General features: G+C 38.8%; 1 protein-coding gene across 3 annotated transcripts in view; it reads left to right on the top strand.

The window, feature by feature from the left end:
- Positions 1-23,206, top strand: part of PAPSS1 (3'-phosphoadenosine 5'-phosphosulfate synthase 1) — a 107,193-nt gene that overhangs the window by 19,444 nt on the left and 64,543 nt on the right. For all 3 annotated transcript variants that reach the window (XM_016951973.2, XM_063809714.1, XM_016951975.4), the window contains exons 2-5: positions 206-320; positions 7,474-7,709; positions 14,291-14,429; positions 19,328-19,446. In XM_016951973.2, coding sequence (XP_016807462.1) covers positions 206-320; positions 7,474-7,709; positions 14,291-14,429; positions 19,328-19,446 — 609 coding nt within the window. The remainder of the gene's footprint in view (positions 1-205; positions 321-7,473; positions 7,710-14,290; positions 14,430-19,327; positions 19,447-23,206) is intronic.

Genomic DNA, 23,206 nt, shown 5'->3' with positions numbered 1-23,206 from the left:
ATTGGGTTGCTGTGAGGATTCAATCAGTTGGCATGTGGAAAGCAGTAAACACCATGCCAGTACTCTTAAGGAAAAAAAAAAGAACTGTTTTATCTTTTTCTTTGCTTTTGGCATGTTACATAGACTTTTGTGTGTTTGCAAGGAATATGTGTTTGCCTTTTAAAGGACTCATGTAAACTAGAATTTTTTTTTCTTTTTTTTCTAGGGAATGCAGAGAGCAACCAATGTCACCTACCAAGCCCATCATGTCAGCAGGAACAAGAGAGGTCAGGTGGTGGGGACCAGAGGTGGCTTTCGTGGTTGCACAGTTTGGCTAACAGGTATGTTCAAGAGAGAGAAAGCAGTTTATTTTAAAAGCAGTGCATATAGGTAACCTTGGACTAGGCGTAAGCATATTTAAATTTTGAGCTCTGTTCTTGTATTTGGAGCATCACGACATATAACTGACATAGTTGCTTAATAATATTTCTTGTTATTTTTTTTGTTCTTTTATAGGATTGCTGTTAAATAAAGGTAAAAACCACAATGAACCTTAAAACTACTTTTTCATAGATAGCACATTAAATTCTACACACTTCTGAGTGCAAATAAGATCTGGATTCTGCTCTGAGAAGCTAACAGTGAAAACCATACGTCTTAGTCTATTTTATGCTGTTATAACAGAATACCAGAGACTGGGTAATTTATATGAATAGAAATTTATTTCTCATAGTTCTGGAGGCTGGAAAGTCCAAGATTGAGGGACTAGCATCTTCTTGCTATGTTTGTAATACGGCAGAAGGCATCACATGCTGAGAAAGAGCAAAAGATTGAACTCACAGCCTCAATCCCTTTTATAGATGGATTATTCCATTAATGAGGGTGGATCATGACTTAAACACCTCCGTTAGACTGCATCATTCAACACTGTTGCATTGAGGATTAAGTTTCCAACACATGAACTTTGAGAGACACATTCAAACCATAGCATGGTACAACCAGAAAGAATGAGTGGCAAGAATTTTCACAAAGTGAATTTCTATTATTCAGCTTTTGCTATGGCCTTTGATTGTTTCCCTAGAGTCTTGTCTTTTGGCTTAGTCATAGCAGGCTGGTGAGTGACTGAATTGATACAGATTTTGAAGTAGCTTTAAAAACGATGGATGCTTTTACTTCTATGAATTATATTTAAAATTTTGATACATTTTGCCACATTGCCCACTAAAATTTTATCCCACTTTACTCTCCTACCAGCAGTATGGGAGGGTGTTTATTTCCCAGTGTCTTTGTCAACAGTGGTTGTTACCAGTTCTTAAAAATTTGTGCTGATTGGCAAAAAAGTTACTCTTTTGTTTTTTTAATCATGTTTCATTTTTAGACAGGTCTGTTTGTTTTTGTATGAAAGAAGATACACTCTCACATTCTTCCCATTTCCTCATTCTTAATTCCAGACAGTTAAATTGTTACATTTTTATTGCCCAGGTTTATAGCACTTAATGGGTCAATAGTTGGTAGCTTACCATCAGTTATTTTACTATGACATGTTCACTCATGAGCTCTTTATTTGAATGGTCTTTAATTGTCTGTATATCATTGTTAAATAATTTTTGCAAGATGGCCTTCCATTAGGTTCTGAACTCCTGGAGGTTTTATGTTTGAGAATGACTACCTTTTATGCCAACTTGGCTGGGTAAAATATATATTTGGTTCATACTTTCTTGGTCTTGGAATTTTAAATATAGTACTCTATTGTCTTCTGGCATTAAATGTTTTGAATAAGTGTGAGCCTAATCAGCTTTTTCTTTTTAGGAGCGTTCCTTTTTTCATCTGGATGACTAAGGAATTACTTATTTCCCTGTAAAAATACAGGGAAATAGAGGCTTTTGTCTTTCTCAGTTAGGTCCTTATCTGCAGTTGATTTTTGTGTATAGTGTGAGGGACAGATCCATTTTTGTTTTTTTCCATGTGGATAATCACTTATCCCAACAACATAGATTTATGAGGGTGTCTTTTTTCTCTGATCTGCAGTGTCTGCTTTGTTTTATATCAGGTCTCCACTTATGTGTGGGCCCTCTGCTCTGTCCCACTGATATATTTGTCTGTTCCTCTGTTAATGCCACATTTCTTAGTTACTGTATTTTTATAAATCTTGAAGGACAGTGGAGTAAGTCCTCTTACCTTGTTCTTCATCAGCAATGTTGACTTTTCTTTTTCATTGTGACTTCCTTTTTCATTGTGACTTCCTTTTTTTTTTGGCTCTTAGTGTTGTCTAAATCTTGTAATAGATTTAACCAATTCCCCTGAACTCTGTTGTTATTTAGTTTGGGATTGCATTGTATCTAAGATTAATTTTGGGGGAAAATTGATCTTTAGAATATTGGGTACTCTTTTTCTTGAACGTGGTATTTTCCATTTATTTCATCACTAATGATGCTTACAAATAAAGCTTATCTGATTTTTTGGTACTTGCTCTGTGGTCTAGTATGTAATAAGTTTTCAGTTATCACCTTGCCCCCACCCTATGCCTTCCTCAATTGGGACGGGATGGCTAGAGTTGGCTGGAGCTGGTATTTCCCTTCCCCCAGGTCAGTTAGGTTCCAATAAAACCTCAGCAGGTTAGGCTTTGGTTAAATAGTTTCTCCTGAGTTCAGTCCTTGTTAAAAAAAAATCTGGTGCTCTGGTGTATTTCAGAATGGAAGCACTTGGGGATTTTTCTCCAATATTTACTGTGAGAACCTGATTGAGCTCCTGGAGGTGAAACTCACAATGTTGTGGGGCCTTCCCTATAACGAGGTTCCTTTGAAATTTTTAACTCTCGGACTTGTCCACACTGAGCCTTAATTAATTCATCAATTACAGTTTAGGTTTTTCTGTGTGACACTGGTTCCCACAGTACTTTTCCCCACAGTGAGTCTCTGCTCCAGTCAATAGTTACTCCCTGCATTTGCCTGTCTCCCCATTCATGGGGTCAGTGGTTTGCCCCCTGTCCTCCCCTCACGGATCCAAGAAGAGTTATTCTGTTCAGGTTTTTACTTGTTCGGATGTAGTGGTGACTTTCAAGCTCCTCCCATGTGGACCTGGAAAACTTGTAGTTTTCATAAACGTGTATTTGAAAAGAATATGTATTCACCTGATGTGTGCAGTATTCTGTATAATAGATTAAGCTTGTCAGTTGTGGTGTCAAATCTTCTGTAGCCTTCATATATATGTTTTTTGATAATGATGTTGGACATGGAAGTCAAGATTTGTTTTTTTCTTGCAATTCAGATGCTTAACCTGGATCTGCCCAAGCTATTGAGTGATTTTTGTATGCTGTTTTGCTAGACATGTTTCAGTTTTTATCAGATTTTATTTTAGGGAAATTTTGTTGTTTTGTGTTTCTACATTGGTTGGTGTATTAACTTCCCAGGGCAGCCATAACAAATTAACCACAAAATAGGTGGAGGAAATTTATTCTCCCACAGTTCTTGAAGCTAGAAGTTTGAAATTAAGTTTGTGGTGAGGTTGGTTCCTCCTGTAAGTGCTGAGAGAGAATCTCTTCTGTTTCCGCCTTGGCTTCTGCTGGTGGCTGGCAGTCCTTGGTGTGTGGACGGATCACTCCAATCTCTTTTTGTCTTATAGCCTTGTAAGAACACCAGCTGTTGGATCACCCTAATCCAGTATGACCTCCTCTTAATTTGATTGTGTTTGTAAAGACTCTATTTCCAGATAAGGTCACCTTCTGAGGTTCTGGGTGGACATGAATATTTGGGGAACACTATTCAACCCAGTAGAGCTGGTTTCTATTCTTCAGGTATACCAGTTATCCATATCTTAGATTTGGATTGCTTATCTTGTATTATCAGTTTCCTCTGACTGCTCTGTTGACTATAATTATCTAAATGAAACTGTTTATATCAGTAATTCAATTTTCAACAGTGCTTATTTGTTTCAAATTAAATATGCACTTAAAACATATAAATACACATGTATGTATGAACAGACACTTTTATTATAATTTAGGTTGTTTTTGTTGTGTAAAAGTTTAGAGTTTCAAACTTTTTTTTCCTGATACTTGATGCTCAATTGGTGGTTAAAAACAACAATTCAAAAGAAATAAAGAACAGCCTTTTTCACCCTAGCCACCATCCCTTTGTTCCACGTACTGTTACTGTGTAACAATTTGCCTAAAACCCAGTGTTGTGAAACAATTGCCATTTAACTTTGCTTACCATTTTGAAGGTAAGGGATTTAAAAGGGCTCATATAGGCAGCTATGCTTAGGGCTTGCTTGGTTGTTGTCATGCTGGCCTGGGCCACAGTCATCTGAAGTTTCAGCTGGGCTGGATGTCCAAGATGACTTACTCAGATGCTGCTGGTTGTCAGCTGTGAGCTTAGCGGGCTGAGAGTGGCTGGTACACCTGCTTGGGATCACGTTAGCATGGTGGTCTCAAGGGATTTAGTCGCTGGCTTCTCCCAAATTAAGTGACCAAAGAAAAGCTGCATAGCATTTTGTGACCTAGCCTTGGTAGTCACACATCATCGTGTCACTATTTCACTACATTCTTTTGGCTGCAGGTAAGTCCTAAGGCCAGCCCACATTTTAGGGCAGGGAATTAGTACCTCTTGATGTGACAGTAGTAAAGTCACATTGTAGACACTTGTAGGTTGGGATATTCAGTTGCAGCCATCTTTGGAAAATGCAGCTGGCTACAGTCATTAATATCGGTTTTTAATGTATAAAGCAACTGACACTGTATCGATGCTCTCAACATATCCTCCTCTTCTTTTTTTTTAAAAATTTTTCTTTAAGGTCTGGGATACATGTGTAGAACGTGCAGTTTGTTACATGCTTGTGGCATGGTGGTTTGCTGCACCTGTTAACCCATCATCTGGGTTTTAAGCCCTACATGCATTAGCTATTTATCCCGATGCTTTCCCTCCCCTACCTACCCCCAGTGGGAGGCTTCCACCTCCCCACCGATAGGCCCTAGTGTATGTTGTTCCCCTCCATGTCCATGTGTTCAGCTCCCGCTTATGAGAGAGAACATGCAGTGTTTGGTGTTCTGTTCCTGTGTTAGTTTGCTGAGGATGATGGCTTCCAGCTCCGTCCATGTCCCTGCAGACGACATGATCTCATTCCTTTTTATGGCTGCATAGTATTCCATGGTGTATATGTACCACATTTTCTTTATCCAGGCTATCATTGATGGGCATTTGGGTTGGTTTCATGTTTTTGCTATTGTAAATAGTGCTGCAATAAACATACATGTGCATGTATCTTTATAGTAGAATGATTTATATTCCTTTGGGTATATACCCAATAATGGGATTGCTGGGTCAAATGGTATTTTCTGGTACTAGGTCCTTGAGGAATCACCACACTGTCTTCCACAATGGTTGAACTAATTTACATTTCCTACCAACAGTTTAAAAGCGTTCCTATTTCTCCATAGCCTCTCCAGCATCTGTTGTTTCTTGACTTTTTAGTAATAGCCATTCTGACTGGCATGAGATGATATCTCATTGTGGTTTTGATTTGCATTTCTCTAATGATCAGTGATGTTGAGCTTTTTTTCATGTTTGTTGGCCACCTAAGTGTCTTCTTTTGAGAAGTGTCTGTTCATATCCTTTGCCCACTTTTTGATGGGGTTGTTTATTTCTTGTGTATTAAGTTCCTTGTAGATTCTGGATATTAGACCTTTGTCAGATGGGTAGATTGCAAAAATTTTCTCCACATATGCAAATCAGTAAATGTAATCCATCACATAAACAGAACCAATAACAAAAACCACATGATTATCTCAATAGACACAGGAAGGGCCTTTGATAAAATTCATCATCTATGTTAAAAACTCTCAATAAACTAGGTATTGATGGAACATATCTCAAAATAATAAGAGCTATTCATGACAAACCCATAGCCAATATCATACTGAATGGACAAAAGCCGGAAGCATTCCCTTTGAAAACCGGCACAAGACAAGGATGCCCTCTCTCACCACTCCTAGTCAACATAATATTGGAAGTTCTGGCCAGGGCGATCAGGCAAGAAAAAGAAATAAAGGGTATTCAAATAGAAAGAAAGGAAGTCAAATTGTCCCTGTTTGCAGATAACATGATTCTATGTTTAGAAAGCCCCATAGTCTCAGCCCCAAAACTCCTTAAGCTGATAAATAATTTCAGCAAAGTCTCAGGATACACAATCAATGTGCAAAAATCAAGCATTCTTCTACCAACAATAGAAAAGCAGAGAGCCAAATCATGAATAAACTCCCATTCACAATTGCTACAAAGAGAGTAAAATACCTGGGAATACAACTTGCAAGGGACGTGAAGGACCTCTTCAACGAGAACTACAAACCACTGCTGAAGGAAATAATAGAGGACACAAACAAATGGAAAAACATTCCAGCCTCATGGATAGTAAGAATCAGTATCGTGAAAATGGCCATACTGCCCAAAGTAATCTATGTATTCATTGCTATTCCCATCAGACTACCATTTGATATTCTTACAGAATTAGAAAAAAACTGCTTTAAATTTCATATGGAACCAAAAAAAAGCCCTCTCTTCTATTTTTTTTTTATTCCAGTTAGCCTTCTGTACTACCATGAATTCTTTCAAGAGCATTGGTACATTAGACTTCAGTATTTTCTCTCTTGCTTTAGAACTATCTTGGTTATGACACTCGCCAAGTTGGCAAGTAATAGTGCATAAATGTACTCTTTCCTTCTCTTTGTTTACTGCGTAAATACTGTTGGTATAGGAAGGTGAGTTGAAATGAGGGTGTTCTATTAAGATTAATTATATTACAAATTGGACTCCGAGATAATTGTATCAAGGTGGTTTGTGAGTGCTGATGATCTAGGAAAATGGAGGTACCTTTGTAACATTTCTTACTTTTGTCCTTTCTTTTTCTTCCCTCACCAGAAATAATTTGGGCATATGACTTTGTTTTAAAATTTGGCATGCAGCTTTAGAAAAGTGGTAACGAGAGGACAAAGTCAATTCCCAACCATGTCTGCTAATAAAATTAGTTAAGCCTTTCTGAAGTTTATCAGTGATTTCTGATACCTTTGCTCATAGATATTTCATTAAAACAAACACTTATTATGTTTAAACTTTAGGTGTTTTCCTAGGCAAGAGGTAAATCTTAAAGAGAAATATTAGATAAGAACATTACTGAGAGATTGCTTTGCATAATGAATTGCAATTTTTTATATCTCTTGAGGCCAGGAGTTTGAGACCAGCTGGAGCAACATATTGAGAATTCTGTCTCTACAAATAATAAAATAAGTTGGATGCGGTGGCATGTGCCTGTTGTCCTAGCTATTTGGAAGGCTGAGGCATGATCTCTTGAGTCCAGGAGTTTGAGGCTGCAGTGAGCTATGCAGCCTCTGCACTCCAGCCTGGGTGGCAGAGCAAGACCCTGTTTCTGGGAAAAAAAAAGTATTACTACATAGTTATCCTTCTAACTTTACACATGGAATCTGTTTGGACTGTTTAATTTTAGGCTTGTCTGGAGCGGGAAAGACTACTGTGAGCATGGCCTTGGAGGAGTACCTGGTTTGTCATGGTATTCCATGCTACACTCTGGATGGTGACAATATTCGTCAAGGTCTCAATAAAAATCTTGGCTTTAGTCCTGAAGACAGAGAAGAGAATGTTCGACGCATCGCAGAAGTTGCTAAACTGTTTGCAGATGCTGGCTTAGTGTGCATCACAAGTTTCATATCACCTTACACTCAGGTATGTGGTTTTTGTGCCATTGCCTTTCTGCTTACATTTATTGAGAATATGGTATCAGGCAAAGCACATACTTTAAACATTGATATGTGCTTTGAGGCTAACTCTACTCCTCCCCAGCTACCATCTCTTTGTTCCTATAACATAGGATTAAAATAACCTAAAACATTTCTATGCTGTGACTTTCTAAGTAAATCTGGTTTTGATAAAACCTGCTTTTAAAAAAGCCGTGAAGTATAACACAGTCATTGAATTTAAGCCAATGGCCAAATTATTTCAAGCTCAACTTTTCAACTTAATAAACCTATAGTGAATACCTGACAGATGTCAAATTCCGGAGAAAATCTAACTTTCTTAACATGTGTCCTACCATGGCTTCTTTGCTCAGAATTCGTTGTTCTTAGCTTGCATCATAGTTCCTCTTATTTTAGAGACTGCAGCAACAACAAACCATGTTTGTGTATTTCTCTGAAAAAATCATTTCTTATCTCAGGATTTTTGTTTCCTCCCTGCCTGGAAAGCACTCTTCTCCCTCCTGTTCCTGTTTTCACAGTGTCAGCTGACTTCTAGTTATAGATGGAGACTTAGGTTAGGTACCTTAACACATTATTTTATTTTCTTCAACTTTTATTTTAAGTTCAGGACTACATGTGCAGGTTTGTTAAATTGGTAAACGTGTGCCATGGTGATTTGCTACACAGATCATCCCATCACCTAGGTATTAAGCCCAGCATCCATTAGCTATTCTTCCTGATGTTCTCCCTCCCTAACCACAACAGTCATCAGTGTGTGTTGTTTCCCCCCGTGTGTCCGTGTGTTCTCATTATTCAGCTCCCACTTCTAAGTGAGAACATATAGTGTTTGATTTTCTGTTTCTGTTAGTTTGCTGAGGATAGTGGCTTCCAACTCCATCCATGTCCCTGCAAAGGACATGATATCATTCCTTTTTTAGCTACGTAGTATTCCATGATATATATGTATATATACACACCATGTTTTCTTTATCCAGTCTATCGTTGATGGGCATTTAGGTTGATTCTATGTCTTTGCTACTGTGAATAGTGTTGCAGTGAACATACTCATGCATGTATCTTTGTAATAGAGTGACTTATACTCATTTGGGTATATACTCAGTACTGGGATTGCTGGGTCAAATGGTATTTCTGCCTCAAGATCTTTGAGGATTCACTGCACTGTCTTCCACAATGGTTGAACTAACTTACATTCTCACCTACAATGTAAAAGCATTTCTTTTTCTCCACGAGCTCATCAGCATCTGTTGTTTCTTGATTTTCTAATAACAGCCATTCTGGCGAGTGTGAGATGGTATCTCATTGTGGTTTTCGTTTGCATTTATCTAATGATCAGTGATGTTGAGCTTTTTTTCATGTTTGTTGGCTGCATGTATGTCTTCTTAAGAGAAGTGTTTGTTCATACCCTTTGCCCACTTTTTAATGTTTTTTTTCTTGTAAATTTGCTTAAGTTCCTTGTTGATCCCATTCTGTAGGTTGTCTGTTCACTGTGATGATAGTTTCTTTTTCTGTGCAGAAGCTCTTTAGTTTAATTAGATCCCATTTGTCAAGTTTTGCTTTTATTGCAATTACTTTTGATGTTTTTGTCATGAAATCTTTTGCCTGTGCCTGTGTCCTGAATGGTATTACCTAGATTTTCGTCTAGGGTTTTTATAGTTTTGAGTTTCACATTTAAGCCTTTAATCCATCTTGAGTTAATTTTTGCCTATGGTGTAAGGAAGGGGTCCAGTTTCAATTTTCTGCATATGGCAAGCCAGTTCTCCTAGCACCATTTATTAAATAGGGAATCCTTTCCCGCTGCTTGTTTTTGTCAGGTTTGTCAAAGATAAGATGGTTGCAGGTATGCATATGTTGTTTTTAAAAACTCAATTCATTGACTGTTGATATTGATAGTAGCTGTAGTGGTAATAATATTAACATTTATTGAACACTTAACTGTGTTCTGGTAACTGCTAGAGTGCTTTTATGTGAATTAACTCAAGTAATTCTTGTCTCCTAGTGGGGACACAAGGAAACAAAGGTGTGCATTGCCCAAGGTCACACACTATACTTGTAGAAGAGCACAGGTTTGCATCCAGACAGTGCGTCTCCTGGGCTTAGATGCTATGCTGCCTCCAAACCCCACTGGCTCCTTGACAGCTGGGACCGTGTCTTATTTGCCTTTGTAATCTTGATGCCAAGCCCGGCTCTTGGACCATATTATATAATTAGTGTTTGTTGAACAATAGCATACTCCCTTGGGAAGCCCTGATATCAATGAATAAGCGAGTTAGTATAGAGGTGAGAGGCAGGGTCTTTGGAGTTGGAAACAAAGGGGCTGAAATCTCAGCTCTGCCAGTTATTGCTGCTGTGGCCTTGTCCAGCACACTTAACCTCCTGCAGTTCAAGTAATGCCTACAACATAGGGTTGCTCTGAAGATTACGTAAGTCATGTATTTAAAGCCTCAGCACAGTGCCTGGCATGTAATAACTATTCAATAAATGGAATAAATTATATTAGCACAATTCTAGTACTGTATCATAAATTTTGATGGTTACTTGGACTTTTCTTTTTTTTTTTTTAAACAAGATTTGACCTGTAAGAATTATGGATAAGTGTTAGATTGAGTATTATTTATACAGGTTCATTAATTGAACCATGGCAGGAGTACTAAAACATTCTGTAAAAACCATTTCTTGAAACCCTTGGGTCATTGCCAATATATCAGTTTAAAGTGTATAAATAATAGGAGCATAATAAGAGTTAGAGTTCCTGAATCCTTGGATATACACAATTTTCATAAAAATATGATATTGGCATTCTTATACCTTCTGGTGGGAATCTTGCAGCTCTCGGAAAAGGGGGAGGTCTATAATACCTGTTATGGAGAGCTATCAGCCGACACCTGGGTATCTAAGAGTATGTGCTGATCTGCTTTGTGGCCCCCTTGTTTGTATAGTGTGGAGCAAAATCTTCGTTGACCTCATCTATAAAAGCACTGTAATGAGGTTTGGACTATGTTTAGGGCATCTGAAAATCCATGAAAATATTTGGATTGAAACATGCAATACAGGACTTGTGTATTTTTCTGTATAGTCATGATTATATTTGTTCATTCAAGAGAAGTTTATTGGGAATTTCCATGTCAACCACTGAACTGGGCATATTGGTTCTGAAAATTAACCTGATACTTCCTATTCTGAAGGAGTTGGTAGTCTGGTGGGAATGCGGAGATGTGAAGAGTTACAATATCTTGAGGCAAGTGATGAAGTACATATATACGAAAGGTGTTATGGGAGATTCACAGAGGAGCTGCTGCTTGAAATGAGTCATGAAGGATGAATCAGAGTATACTAGTTAGACCAGAGGGAGAAAACTGTTTCAGACAGAGGAGACAGTACAGTATGCTCAATGGAATGTGAGACAGTTTGTTTTTTTGGGGAACTGTAGGTAGGTTGGTGTGACTGATATGAAGGATGATTGTGAGGGGAGATGGAGCTGATCAATTTGCAGAGGCTAGGTGGTGACTTCTGCACTGCTCAGAAAGGATTTTGCCCCAAAAGGAGTTAATAGTTTGAGATTATAACAGAGATTGGTATCATTGGGTTTGCATTTGAGTGAGGTCATCCTTGAAGCCTGGATTGAGACTGGTCTGGAGGTAGGAGACTAGCCAGGAGGCTTGCCGTAGCACCAGCTCCTTCAGGGAAGAGGATGTGAACTCAAGCAGCAGCAATGGGACTAGTAAAGATGGGGGCATATTTAAGGGCTCTTGAGGCTTGAGTAGCATCAGTAAGACCTGGTGCCTGCTTGATTGCTGATTTTATGGGACAGCAGAATGAAGCATGGTGCTTTCTGAATAAAGGTTGGTATGATTGAGTTATGAAGTACAGGATAGGAGGGGAGGACATGCGTATTTCATTTTTGGTGGGTTATGTTTGAAGTGCTAGTGGAGTTAGTCTAAGTGGAGATTACCACTGGGCCATCTAGGAAATTGGTTTTAGAGTTTAGGAAAGTTGTATGGGATTGAGATCTAGATTTAGGAATCATTAACTTTATTAGTTGAAACCTAGATGAGGACGATTAGATACAGAAGAGTAATAAGATGAGAGACAGGGATAGAAACTCGTTGACACTTTCCTTTAAAAGGATAGTTAGAATAGTAAGATCATAGCTTAATTGCTATTCCAGACACTAAACTTGTAAAGCTGATGAGATGATTTTAATATACTGGAAAAAGATCTATGATCATATATAGTGAGTATTCTGAGAACCCTGAGAAAGCAAGGGGCCTCATCAGCCTGAGCATGCAGGGAAGGCTTCCTGGAGGAGGTCACCATGGAGATGTGCTGTGAGGAAGCACATTGGTTTGTCCAGAAGAGAGGGGTTGAGTGTTGCTGGTAGGGGTTGGGTTGTGGCGTGGGGAGGCCTAAGGTAGAAACAGCCTGACCAGGCAGGTATTATTAATAGAGCATCAAGTGCAAGACTGAGAATGGTGGGGCCAGGTATAGGGCTGATGCCTCACATTAAGAAACTCGGATTTTACCCCAGTAGTGGCAGAGAGTCTCTGAAGAGTTTAGTAGGATGGTCAGATTTGCATCCTTTGCCACAGTGTAGATTATGGCTTTGAGCAGATCCGAGTTAGAAGCCAGAAGACCTGTAATATGTTGAGGCTGTTCAGACAAGAGAAGTGAGGTTGAACTAGGGAATAGGGAAAGATTGCAAACTGGGTTGGTGTAATATTTAGAAGTAACATCCGAAGGTCTTTGTGACTGAATTAATGTATGGGAAAGGGAAGGAACCACTCTTAGGATTGTGGGTGTGTAGTGTGGTCTTCCTTGATTTGGGAAGCATATGAGAGAATGTAAACTTGAGAGAAAAGGGACTGGATTTAGTTTTGGACATGCTTAGTTTTTAGCACCTGTGATATATCCAGGTGGACATAGGAAGAATTTGGACATGTGTGTTTAATTTCAGGACAGAGGTCAGGGTTCAAGCTTCAGTGTCGATGTATGTGTTGTAGTTTATACTGTGAAGGCACTTGAGAGAAACGCTCAAGAACTATGTAAGGTGAGCAGTGGGCTGTGATGGGAGTGTGGGCAACTCCAGTGTTAAGGGATGGGTGAAATAGGAGGAGCCCAGGTGGAGTCTGCCTAGGAAAGATCAGGGAATAACATTATAGGCATCCATAGGCATAGCAGTGGGAAAGCAGCAAAGAGGCCTGGTATTTTAAATACTGAAAAGGACCTATGGTTAAGGGAAAGTTTTTATATGATTTGTTAGTTCATTATGCTGAAAATTTTTTTAGAGACAAGATCTCACTCTGTCACTCAGCCTGGAGTGTAGTGAGTATTCACAGGCACAATTGTAGTGTGTTACAGCCTGGAACCCCTGGGCTCAAGTGATCCTCCTGCCTCAGCCTCCCCAAGTAGCTGGGACTATAAGTGTGCTACACCACTGCCCTTAGCAGTTGTTTTGTTTTAAATGGGTGAACTTCCCTTAGCAGTTCATTTGTTTTAAATGGACTTGTACTTGTTTGTTGCTGGGGAGCAGGGAACCCAGCAAAGGGGGAATGCTGAAGATTTCAGGTGGAGTAGAGAGAATGGGTTGAACAGGTCCTGTAGGAGTTCATGAAAGGGGAGGGAATTCCTAGTATGTGAAGGTAGGAGTGGCAGGGAGAAAAGGATCATTAGTATGTAGATAAATTTGTATGACAGAGAAGAGATTTTGCTTCAAAGAGAAGAGATTGAGAGCTTATTCTTGGAGATTTTTTTTTTTTGAAACATGAAGTGTGGTAATCTGGTGAGAGTGGAAGTAGGTGAGGATTGTCAGAGGGACCATAAGGAAGATGGCAAATGCTAAAATGAGCTGTGTGGAAAAAGGATGGTAGAAATTGCAGGGACCAGCTTTGAAAATATTGGCAACTGCACTTTGATTAATGGAGTATAAATGTGGAGCAAAGGGAGAATCAGGTTTTGAAGACCAGAAAGAAGAAAAGGTTGATTTACAAAGGAAACATTGTTCCAAAGGACAGAGTGGAGAGGGCTTAGAGGGAGCTGCAAGGGTGGTTACTAGAGAGTTGGGAGTTAGGAGCAGAAAAGTTAAGTTTGGGGAGTGTTAGAGAGGAGAAGTGGCTGCAGGGGGCTTGCATTTGGCAAAGAAGTAAACTAGCCTCAGGATTCTGAATGGATCTTTTTTGTGAAATTGCTTTCATGCCAGCTCAGGCTGGGTTTGAATGTGATATTAGAGAGAAGCCTGATGACACCAGCATTCAAGCTGGGCTTTGGCTCAGGATCCACGTAGAATTTGAGTGAAAGAGTTTGTGGTACATTCATTGTTTTCCTTCTGTACCTCCCCAATATCCTGGGTTAGTAGAACAGTATGCCTTTTAAAATTGTCATGAATAATAGGAATTAACCTAATAATTTCTTGGATTTTTTTTTCAGTTTATATTTAAAAACATAAATTTTGTCTATTTCCCACTAAATTGGATGAGAAGCACTTTTTACTCATCTTTAATATTAATATAGTACGTTTGTGATTTGTGTGATCACTTTTTATTTTTTTTTTTTAAGGATCGCAACAATGCAAGGCAAATTCATGAAGGTGCAAGTTTACCGTTTTTTGAAGTATTTGTTGATGCTCCTCTGCATGTTTGTGAACAGAGGGATGTCAAAGGACTCTACAAAAAAGCCCGGGCAGGAGAAATTAAAGGTCAGTAATATTTTCTTCCCAGTTTCACTTTGCTTAGATATTTTATGTTCCCATATCTAGGATTGATATTTTCTAAGAGATTGGAAGTGTTAGAGTGACTTGGAGCTCCTTGAGGAGAGAATGTAGTCTTATTACACTGTTCTATCTCTCAGGCATAGCAGCAGTGCCTGGTGCTGGACTAAATGAGTCTTGTTGATCCTTTTGGAATCCTGTTCACTAGCCAGAGTTGGGGCTCGGGAGTTGGCGAAAACCTACTTGATAAAATTAGGTGCCTAACATTAAGTTGGACATCAGTTGCCTGCTGCCACCAATTCTACTTTCTTTGTTCCAGGGAAAATGGAGGAAATCCCATAGCTATTGGAAAAAATGCCTGAATTATAAGCATCTTGATGATAAGGATAATGCCTTGTACTTTATTACAATCCTTGGAATGGTCCCTTATTCATTTCATGTACTACTGTTGAATTAGATTGAATTAACATATCACTGATTCTGTTAAAATATATACAGCTGACCCTCCACATCTGTGCGTTCCACATGTGTGGTTTCAACCAACCGTGAATTGCAAATATTCCAGAAGAAACAATATAAAATAATACAGCAATTTAAAAATAGTATAAATAACAAATATAGTATAACATCTATTTATATAACATTTACATTATACTAGGTATTATAAGTAATCTAGAGATGATTTAAAGTATATAAAAGAATGAACATAGGTTATATGCAAATAGTACACCATTTTATGTAAGGGACTTGCACATCCTCACATTTTGGTGTTCACAGGGATTCCGGGAACAAATCCGCATGATTACCAAGGGACAGCTCTACACCTTGCTTTTTAGGTTTTATGGTCCGCTTCCCAGAGTTTCAACTGTGATGGACATTGAGACGTTGAGGGAGAAATTTAGAACCCAACTCTGCTCTGGCCTTTGATATTAATCATACTATTTATCTTGTAGACATCCCTTGACTTGTCCTGTTCCATTATTGTTAACAGAAACAAAGGACTTGCTGGCAAAAACAAAACAAAAACAAAACGAAACAAAACAAACAAAAAAACTAACTAAAGATACCATTGTTTAGGGATCAGTGAGTCATGCAGGTAACTTTTAAGTTTGCCTTCCCAGCAGGGAATGTGATAACCTGAGACTGTCACAGAAACTCCCAGGAGCTCTCTCAGTGATAGATTTTGGCATTCAGTTTCTGGCCCTGAAAACAAAAAGATACAGTGGGAAGGAAAATGGTAGTTATTCTGGGTTCTTCTGTATTTGGACCTGGGAATGCTTTGGCAATTAGGTCAGGTTCCATCTGCTGTAGTAGCATTAGTTCCATGGGCAAGGCTGACCTCCAGTAATGCCACTATGGAGAATCAGCTCCTTGATGGGGACTGCTGCCTGTCAACCCTCTACCCCATTAAGCTGTTACTTTCTTGACTCAGAAAGATCAGGCTGCTTAACCAGAATAATTATGACAATTGGAGGAAAACCTATTTAGCCCTTCAGCTCCCATATTACTCTCTCAATGGCCAGTTTTCACTTCAGTCTTTGTGTAGAAATTTGGCACAGAAAAGCAAAATGGTGTGTCCAGGATCCTAAATAAAGTCTAAACCTTTTACTTACTTTAATTGTAGTTGATTTTGTTGTTTTTGAAAGAATGGATTGGTGAGGGAGGAAGGTTTGTCATCCTGGCTGGAGTAGGCTACTTGTGAGCAGGGAGATCATAGTGAACACTTGTGTGTGTTTAGCACAGTACATTGCCCAAAGCATACACCTGTCACACACATAGTTAATGCTTGTTGGATGGATGAGAAGGTGGAGTGGGAGTGGAATGTTCAACACACATTTGCCAATGCTTTGGCGACAAAAAGAGTTGAACTCTTGTAAAATATTTGAAGAGATTCGAGACCATCCTCGCTAACACGGTGAAACCCCGTCTCTACTAAAAATACAAAAAATTAGTCAGCATGGTGGCGGGCGCCTGTAGTCCCAGCTACTCAGGAGGCTGAGGCAGGAGAATGGCGTGAACACAGGAGGCGGAGCTTGCAGTGAGCCGAGATTGTGCCACTGCACTCTAGCCTGGGCGACAGAGCGAGACTCCATCTAAAAAAAAAAATTTTTTTGAAGAGATTTACTCTGAACCAAATACGATTGACCATGGCCCGTGACACAGCCCTCAGGAGGTCCTGAGAACATGTGCCCAAGGTCGTTGAGGCGCAGCTTGGTTTTATACATTTTAGAGAGGCATGAGACATCAATCAAATACATTGGTTTGGTCCAGAAAGGTGGGACAACTCAAAGCCAGGTGGTGCGGGGAGCTTCTAGGCTATAGGTGAATTTAAATGTTTTCTGGTTGACAATTGGTTGAGTTTGTCTAAAGAACTGGGATTGATAGAAAGGGAATTGTTCAGGTTAAGATAAAGATTGTGGAGACCAAAGTTCTTTTGAGGTCTTACAGTGGCTACCCTTAGAGACAATAGATGACAAATGTCCCCATTCAGATCTTAATCTCTTTAGGATTGGGAGGGTCTGGAAGAAAAAAATATAGTTTTGTTAATAAAGATTCTTGAAAGGTGCAAATTTTCCCCCACAAAGAACAGCTTTGCAGGGCCATTTCAAAATATGGCAAAGAAACATGTTTAGATGAAAATATTTTGATTTTCTTCTTGTCTTGCAATGTTATGCCAGAGTCAGGTTGGAAAAGAAGTCATGATATATAGGGTTAAATAAAACCTATCTGATGAAAATTTGTGGTTTGTAGGGCATGACTCCCCAGGCCCCTTAGATAGGAATTTGGGCAAGATAAAAAATCAGAGTTTAGTCCTCAGCTTTCTATTTGCAAGGTATGTATTTGGTGCCAAGTATTCAAAGATGAATAAGACCTTGTCCACAATGCTCTTGGGTCTCTTACAGTTTGTACTCTATAACTGGGAGTGTGTTTGTATTAGTCCAGTTTCTTGTTTACTTTCTCAATTGTTGACTACATTCCCCTGTTGTTGACTACATTCCCCTGAGTAGAGGTTGATAAAATGTTCCTTAGGTTAATATGTGTGTGTGTGTGTGTGTGTCTGTATGCATACACTGATACTTAGGTTTGCCATGGTGCTGGAGTTCCTGATTATAGAGTTGCTTATTTTTTTAAAAAGCTTTTACTTGTAAATGATGCTTAGCAAGTTCCCTATCAACTCTATTTCAAAGCTGTAATGGTATATATTCCAGGACAGACAAGATTATGTATATTCAGGGGGCCTCAGGCTTTTATAGACCTTTACATGACATTTATCGGACAGTCAGTATATCCTTGTATTAACCATTCTGATAATCTCAATTATTTTCATGATGACTGCTTAAGATAGTTTTTATTACCTGCTTAAATATGTTTTTTCTCACAATTTACATTTATTATTGTAATCACTTATGGATAAATTATCTAGTAGGAGGACTCCAGGGCTTCTAAAATGTTAAGCCACCTCTTCTAACCCAGTGCCTGTCAAGCTTTGCTGCATGTAAGCATTTCCTTGGGAACTTTAAAAAATCCAGTGCCAAGGCTGTACCCCAGACTAGTGAAATCAATCTCATGGGGTGGGACCTGGTGATTCCAGTATATCACCGCATTTGAGAATCAGAGCTTAACAGTTAGTGTTCTTAATCAGAATTATTTTTTTTTCCCAGCCATTTTCTTGTGACCCACTGCTAAATGGGAATACCGGTAACGCAGAAATTTTTTCTTGAGTTCAGGGCTGCAGGGGATGCTTAGAAATAGGAAATAGAAAAAAATGAAATAAATGGGCTGTAGGTTTGTAGTATATATTTTTGAACTCTTTTGCTAGCTGTATTTCTTAATATTAATGGTAATGATTTTAAATTCATGCATACCATTCTAACCTAAGAATGACCTAAGCTGTCCAAGATAGACAAGCCTTGAATGACCTAAGTGTGGGGTAAGGTCAGGGGTATAAGATAGGAATAGCGTATCTTTAACTCAGATAACCCTCTCTGGGAAATTGTCGTCTATTTGCTCTTTTCTTAGCAGTTATATGGTAACACATATACCATAGGAAAAATCTAAATAGTGGTTAATACTAAAATTATATGTGATTGTGTAATTTATTTTGTGATCTATTTACTATCCTTATTTATGTTTAGTTTAAGCAAATAGTAGTTCATTTGTCTTAAAACTTGTTATCTGATGGCAGAAGAAGCCTGCAGAGCTTCAATTTGGCCACAGATAATTCTTGTGAATGTACTGGACAGATTGACTTAGTGTTAGTTTTTGCATTGAGAAAAAAATAATCTTGTCAGGTTTGGTTTTATGTCCATGTCCTGTAGAGAATTGAGATGCCTTGGATCACCTGGTATTAATTCCATATATCTTCACAGGCAGCTTGGGCATTTTCTTAAGACAAAAAAGAAAGAAAAAAGGTGACAAAAGTAGTAGAATTGATTCTTACTATTTGTGGATTTGATATTTATGAATTTGCCTACTTGACAAAATTTATTTGTAATCTCCACATCAATACTCCTGGCACTTTCATGGTCAGTGCAACACGTCCGACACACCTGACACAGTTCCCAGCGAAAATAAACAAGGCAGCACTTTGCCTTCTGGTTTTAGTTCTCAAACCATAAACAATTATTCTTTTTGCAGCCTATTCGGTGTCACATTTTTTACATTTTTGTGGTATTTTAGGTAGTTTTACAGTTTAAAATGGCCCCCAGTGCAGGAAAAAAAAAGTTTAATTAGAAATCTCCCAAGAAAGATGCTTCATTACTATAGCCCTGTGGCTTGGGGGACAGCGCAGATACTAACTTCAATGTAGCAGAGATCTGCACTGAGAAAATAAACTATTTTAATTTTATTTTCCACCCTACTCTATTATCTGTTACCTTTTGCAGGTTTCACTGGGATCGATTCTGAATATGAGAAGCCAGAGGCCCCTGAGTTGGTGCTGAAAACAGACTCCTGTGATGTAAATGACTGTGTCCAGCAAGTTGTGGAACTTCTACAGGAACGGGTAAGAGAGGATGAAAGAAGGAATCATCAGAGAAAAATTATATCTCTCTCATAATCTTTCCCCTCCAAAAAAAAATGGTGGTGTTAATATTGAGTAACATTTGTATTTTAAATGCTTCGAAATGCCAACAGTGTTCTGTGTCTGTATGTCAGTGTGTGAGGTGTTGTGGGGAGCACCGTGAATGTACAGTATGTGAAATATCCCCGTCAGTATAAACCTCAGGAGGCTTAGGAGTCAGTCTTGTACTTTACCAGTAATTTTGCCACAGAAAAATACCTAACAGAAAATCCAGCCATGATTGTTCAGTCCTGTAACTTGATAGTATTATATTTTTCAATTTGAGGTATACAAAGTAGTTAACTTTTCTTAGATATTTAGAGCGCCCACATTTTCCTTGTGATAACATGATGATCTCCTTATGGGTGGATTCTAGAGAGGGACCTGTGGAGGATGTAAGTTTCTAGGACATAAGGACCTTTGGGTGCCTGGGCATATGGAGGCATGAAGAGGCTTGGGGTTCTCCAGGGTACTCAGGCCCACTAACAAGTGCAGGGTTCCTTCAGACTTTAGTCTGGGTTTTTAGAAGTTTTCTTTCCCTTGTGTTTTGTCCATACTACCCTCAATCCCCTTTCCCCATTTCATTGGAGGGTCACATAGTTCACTGTAGTTGAAGAGGATCTGGCCTCTATGTGGGTGGAGGTCTTGGGTCAGTGATTACCCTGTCACCTTGTCATGCATTCCCCCCTTTGCTATTCAGTCCTGACCTAGGGGTACACAGAAAAAGACATCATCTTTCCTCATTCTGTCCTAACTGTGGGTTTTGGAGTTCGAACCCCCTCTTAATCTGCAAAATCCTGTAATAAACCTCTTTCATCTAGTGTATCTTATAAACCTCTTTCATCTAGTGTATCTTAAAGTTATATTAGACATATAACTTTAAAAAAATTTCTTTGTCTGAATATATTATAAATGTTTAGCCTTTGAGTTTTTCCACATTATAAAATATCTACCAGGTAGGTAACTTGGGACTTTCCTTCCTAATTTATTTATTTTATCCAAACATTGTAGCTGAATATATAGAAATAATGTAAATTGATACTGCTCTGATGTTTTTCTTTGTATTTACTGATCAGATATCATTATTTGCAGGCCACTGAGACGTCCCAGGAGGTTTTATGCTTCATGATCTCTGCCTTCTAGGTTTCTTTTCAACTGACTTCTGCACTCTTATTCTAATCCTATTGTTCTACTTGTAGCTTCCTCCTTATCTCTCCAAAGCTGTCCCAGCATCCATTCTTTCATCATCCATCATCAACCACACATTGATTAAAAGCCCACCACTGTAGTTATAGTCCTAGGCGCTAGTAATGCAAAGATTTATCAGCTGTGCCTCCATCCTTGAGGGATTTACATTATAAGTGATAGAAACAGACATAAGAGTGTTTAACTCCTAGGAAGTGTGTTAGAAATCATGATTTCAGTTATGTCTGTGGCATACTGGGAGGCACAGGGGCTTTCTCATCTGTTTGTTCATTTTTAGAAAATACTTTTACTGGGCATAGAATTCTGCATGACAGATTGTTTTTTCTTTTAGTGCTTTAAAGATGCTCCATTTTTTAAAATTTGCTTCATTTCTGATGAGAAGTCTAATGTAATTCTTTTCTTTGTTCCTCTATGTGATTTTTTTTTCATGTCTGAATTTAAGATTTTGTGTTACTCCTTGGATTTTAGTGGGTTTAATATCATGTGTCTAGGTCTTGTAGTAGATTTAGGTCTTTTTTCTTACTGTTTAGAATTCCCCAACCTGCTTGGGTAGATATATATTTTTTTCATTAGTTTTTGAAAATTCTTGGCCATTATCATGTGAAATATTTCTTTTGCCGTTTTCACTCTTCTTCTGGGACTCTAGTTACACATATGTTGAATAATATATTGTCCCACAGTTTTTAGATGCTCTGTTTCTTTCATCCCTTTTCTGTTAACATTTTAGCTTTGATAATTTCTGATTTTTAAGTTTGCTGATTCCTTAGCTGTATCCAATATATTGATAGGCTCATAGAAAGAATTTTTAAACTCTGATAATCATTAAAAAACAGTTCTGTCATTATTTGACTTTTTTTTGATAGTATTCATTTTTCTGTTGAAATTCTCCATCTCTCCATGCATGCTGTCCACTTTTTCATTAGATCCTTTAACTTAATCCCAGTTAAAAAGTCCTATCTTGAGGAGTGCTTGAATCTGGGAGGTGGAAGTTGCAGTGAGCCGAGATTGCGCCACTGCTCTCCAGCCTGGGTGACAGAGCGAGATTCTGTCTCAAAAAAAAAAAAAAAAAAAGTCCTGCCTCATGGTTTGAACATGTGTGTTATTTCTGAATCTCATTTTGTTGAGATTTCTTTGTCATATCTCTTGACAGTGGGTAGTTTTTCTTGCTTTCTTGGTGTGTCTTGTAATTTTTTGTGAATGCTGAACACTGTGTCTAGATGTACAGTAGAGATTGAGGTAGTGTTTATGTCATGGGCATGTTTCATTTTCTGTCATACTGTTACTGTAGTAGGTTGATTTAGCCCTCAGCTGGATTTGGCTGTCCTTATTCCTTATGAAGTTATTCTTAATGCACCAGAGGCTTCAAATTTCTGTAGTGGTGGGCTCTTTTACCTTGTACTTAGTGTGGGGCCTGGCCTGCTCATGGGTTTTTCTTAGTGTTCCTGCTTCATCCTCAGTGTTCCCTGTATGCCTGTACCACAGAAGGAGTCTTCCTCCTGCTTGTCTCTCAGCAGCATACTGCTGTGGTTTATCACTTGGTGCTAGGCTCATGACTGCGAAGTGGTGATGATTCTCAGTTTCCTGGCCCACCTTCAGTCTTAGGCGTGACCTGTGCTCCTGAGTCTTGAGGTGGGTTTTTCTCAGTGCTCCTTCCCCTCCCTGCATAACAGCTAATCTCTGCTTTCACCCTGGGAGGCTTGGAGGGGAGTTTTCTTTTCCTCACATGCATTAGCATGTTTTATATCTGTTTTGTACTGGCTACCTGGTTTGTATGAATGCAGGATCTTGGGCCCAAAAGGGTTTCCTTCATCTCCTCCTTTGTGGCAGACCATATTTGCTTCCACCCCTCACCCAGAAACAGAGGACCCTGGGAAGGTTTGAGGGTTTCCTTTCCTTTTTCATTAGCTTAAGGCTTTTGTGGATATGAAAGAAGGGTCTGGTGAGTGAGCATAGTTTTTTTGCCTGTGCCCCACTGAGGAAGACTCTTTTTAGTCTCTAGACCTGCTCCTGATTTATGTTTTGAGCACCTGCCATAGGCATGCTTGTGAGTGAGTGCAGGACCCCTTGTGTCTGGTACCCCCCGGTCACCCATTGTACTAAGCCTGTCACACTAGTCTACACTCAGCTTTTAAAAGTTTTAAAGACATTTTAGCTGTTTTCCTCTTACCTGCCTTTATTGCAACTACCTCTTCCTCCCATGTTCTGCTAAAGGTAAGCAGTTCATGTGCCTGGTCTTTTCTTGGTGGGACTTGTCACTCTTCGGAAGCAGTTCATCTCACTGCTTTTTTTCACCTCAGCTCTGCAATGGGCTCAAGAAAGTTTATGATTGTAGATTGGCTGGCCTTTTCACTTGTTAGGTGATGCTCTCTTTTGGAATCTCTGTGTTTTGTTTTCAATGCATTGTCTACCCTTTCTCTTCACTTTTACTCTGTTGCTGTTGTATATCGTTTTCTTAGAAATTTGCATAAAATTCTAGTTCTAGACATAGATATTAATT

Source organism: Pan troglodytes, chromosome 3 (assembly GCF_028858775.2).
Source record: "Pan troglodytes isolate AG18354 chromosome 3, NHGRI_mPanTro3-v2.0_pri, whole genome shotgun sequence".
Classification (NCBI taxonomy): Eukaryota; Metazoa; Chordata; class Mammalia; order Primates; family Hominidae; genus Pan; species Pan troglodytes.
The sequence above is the reverse complement of the archived record's forward strand: the minus strand, read 5'-3'. Positions and strand labels throughout refer to the sequence as shown.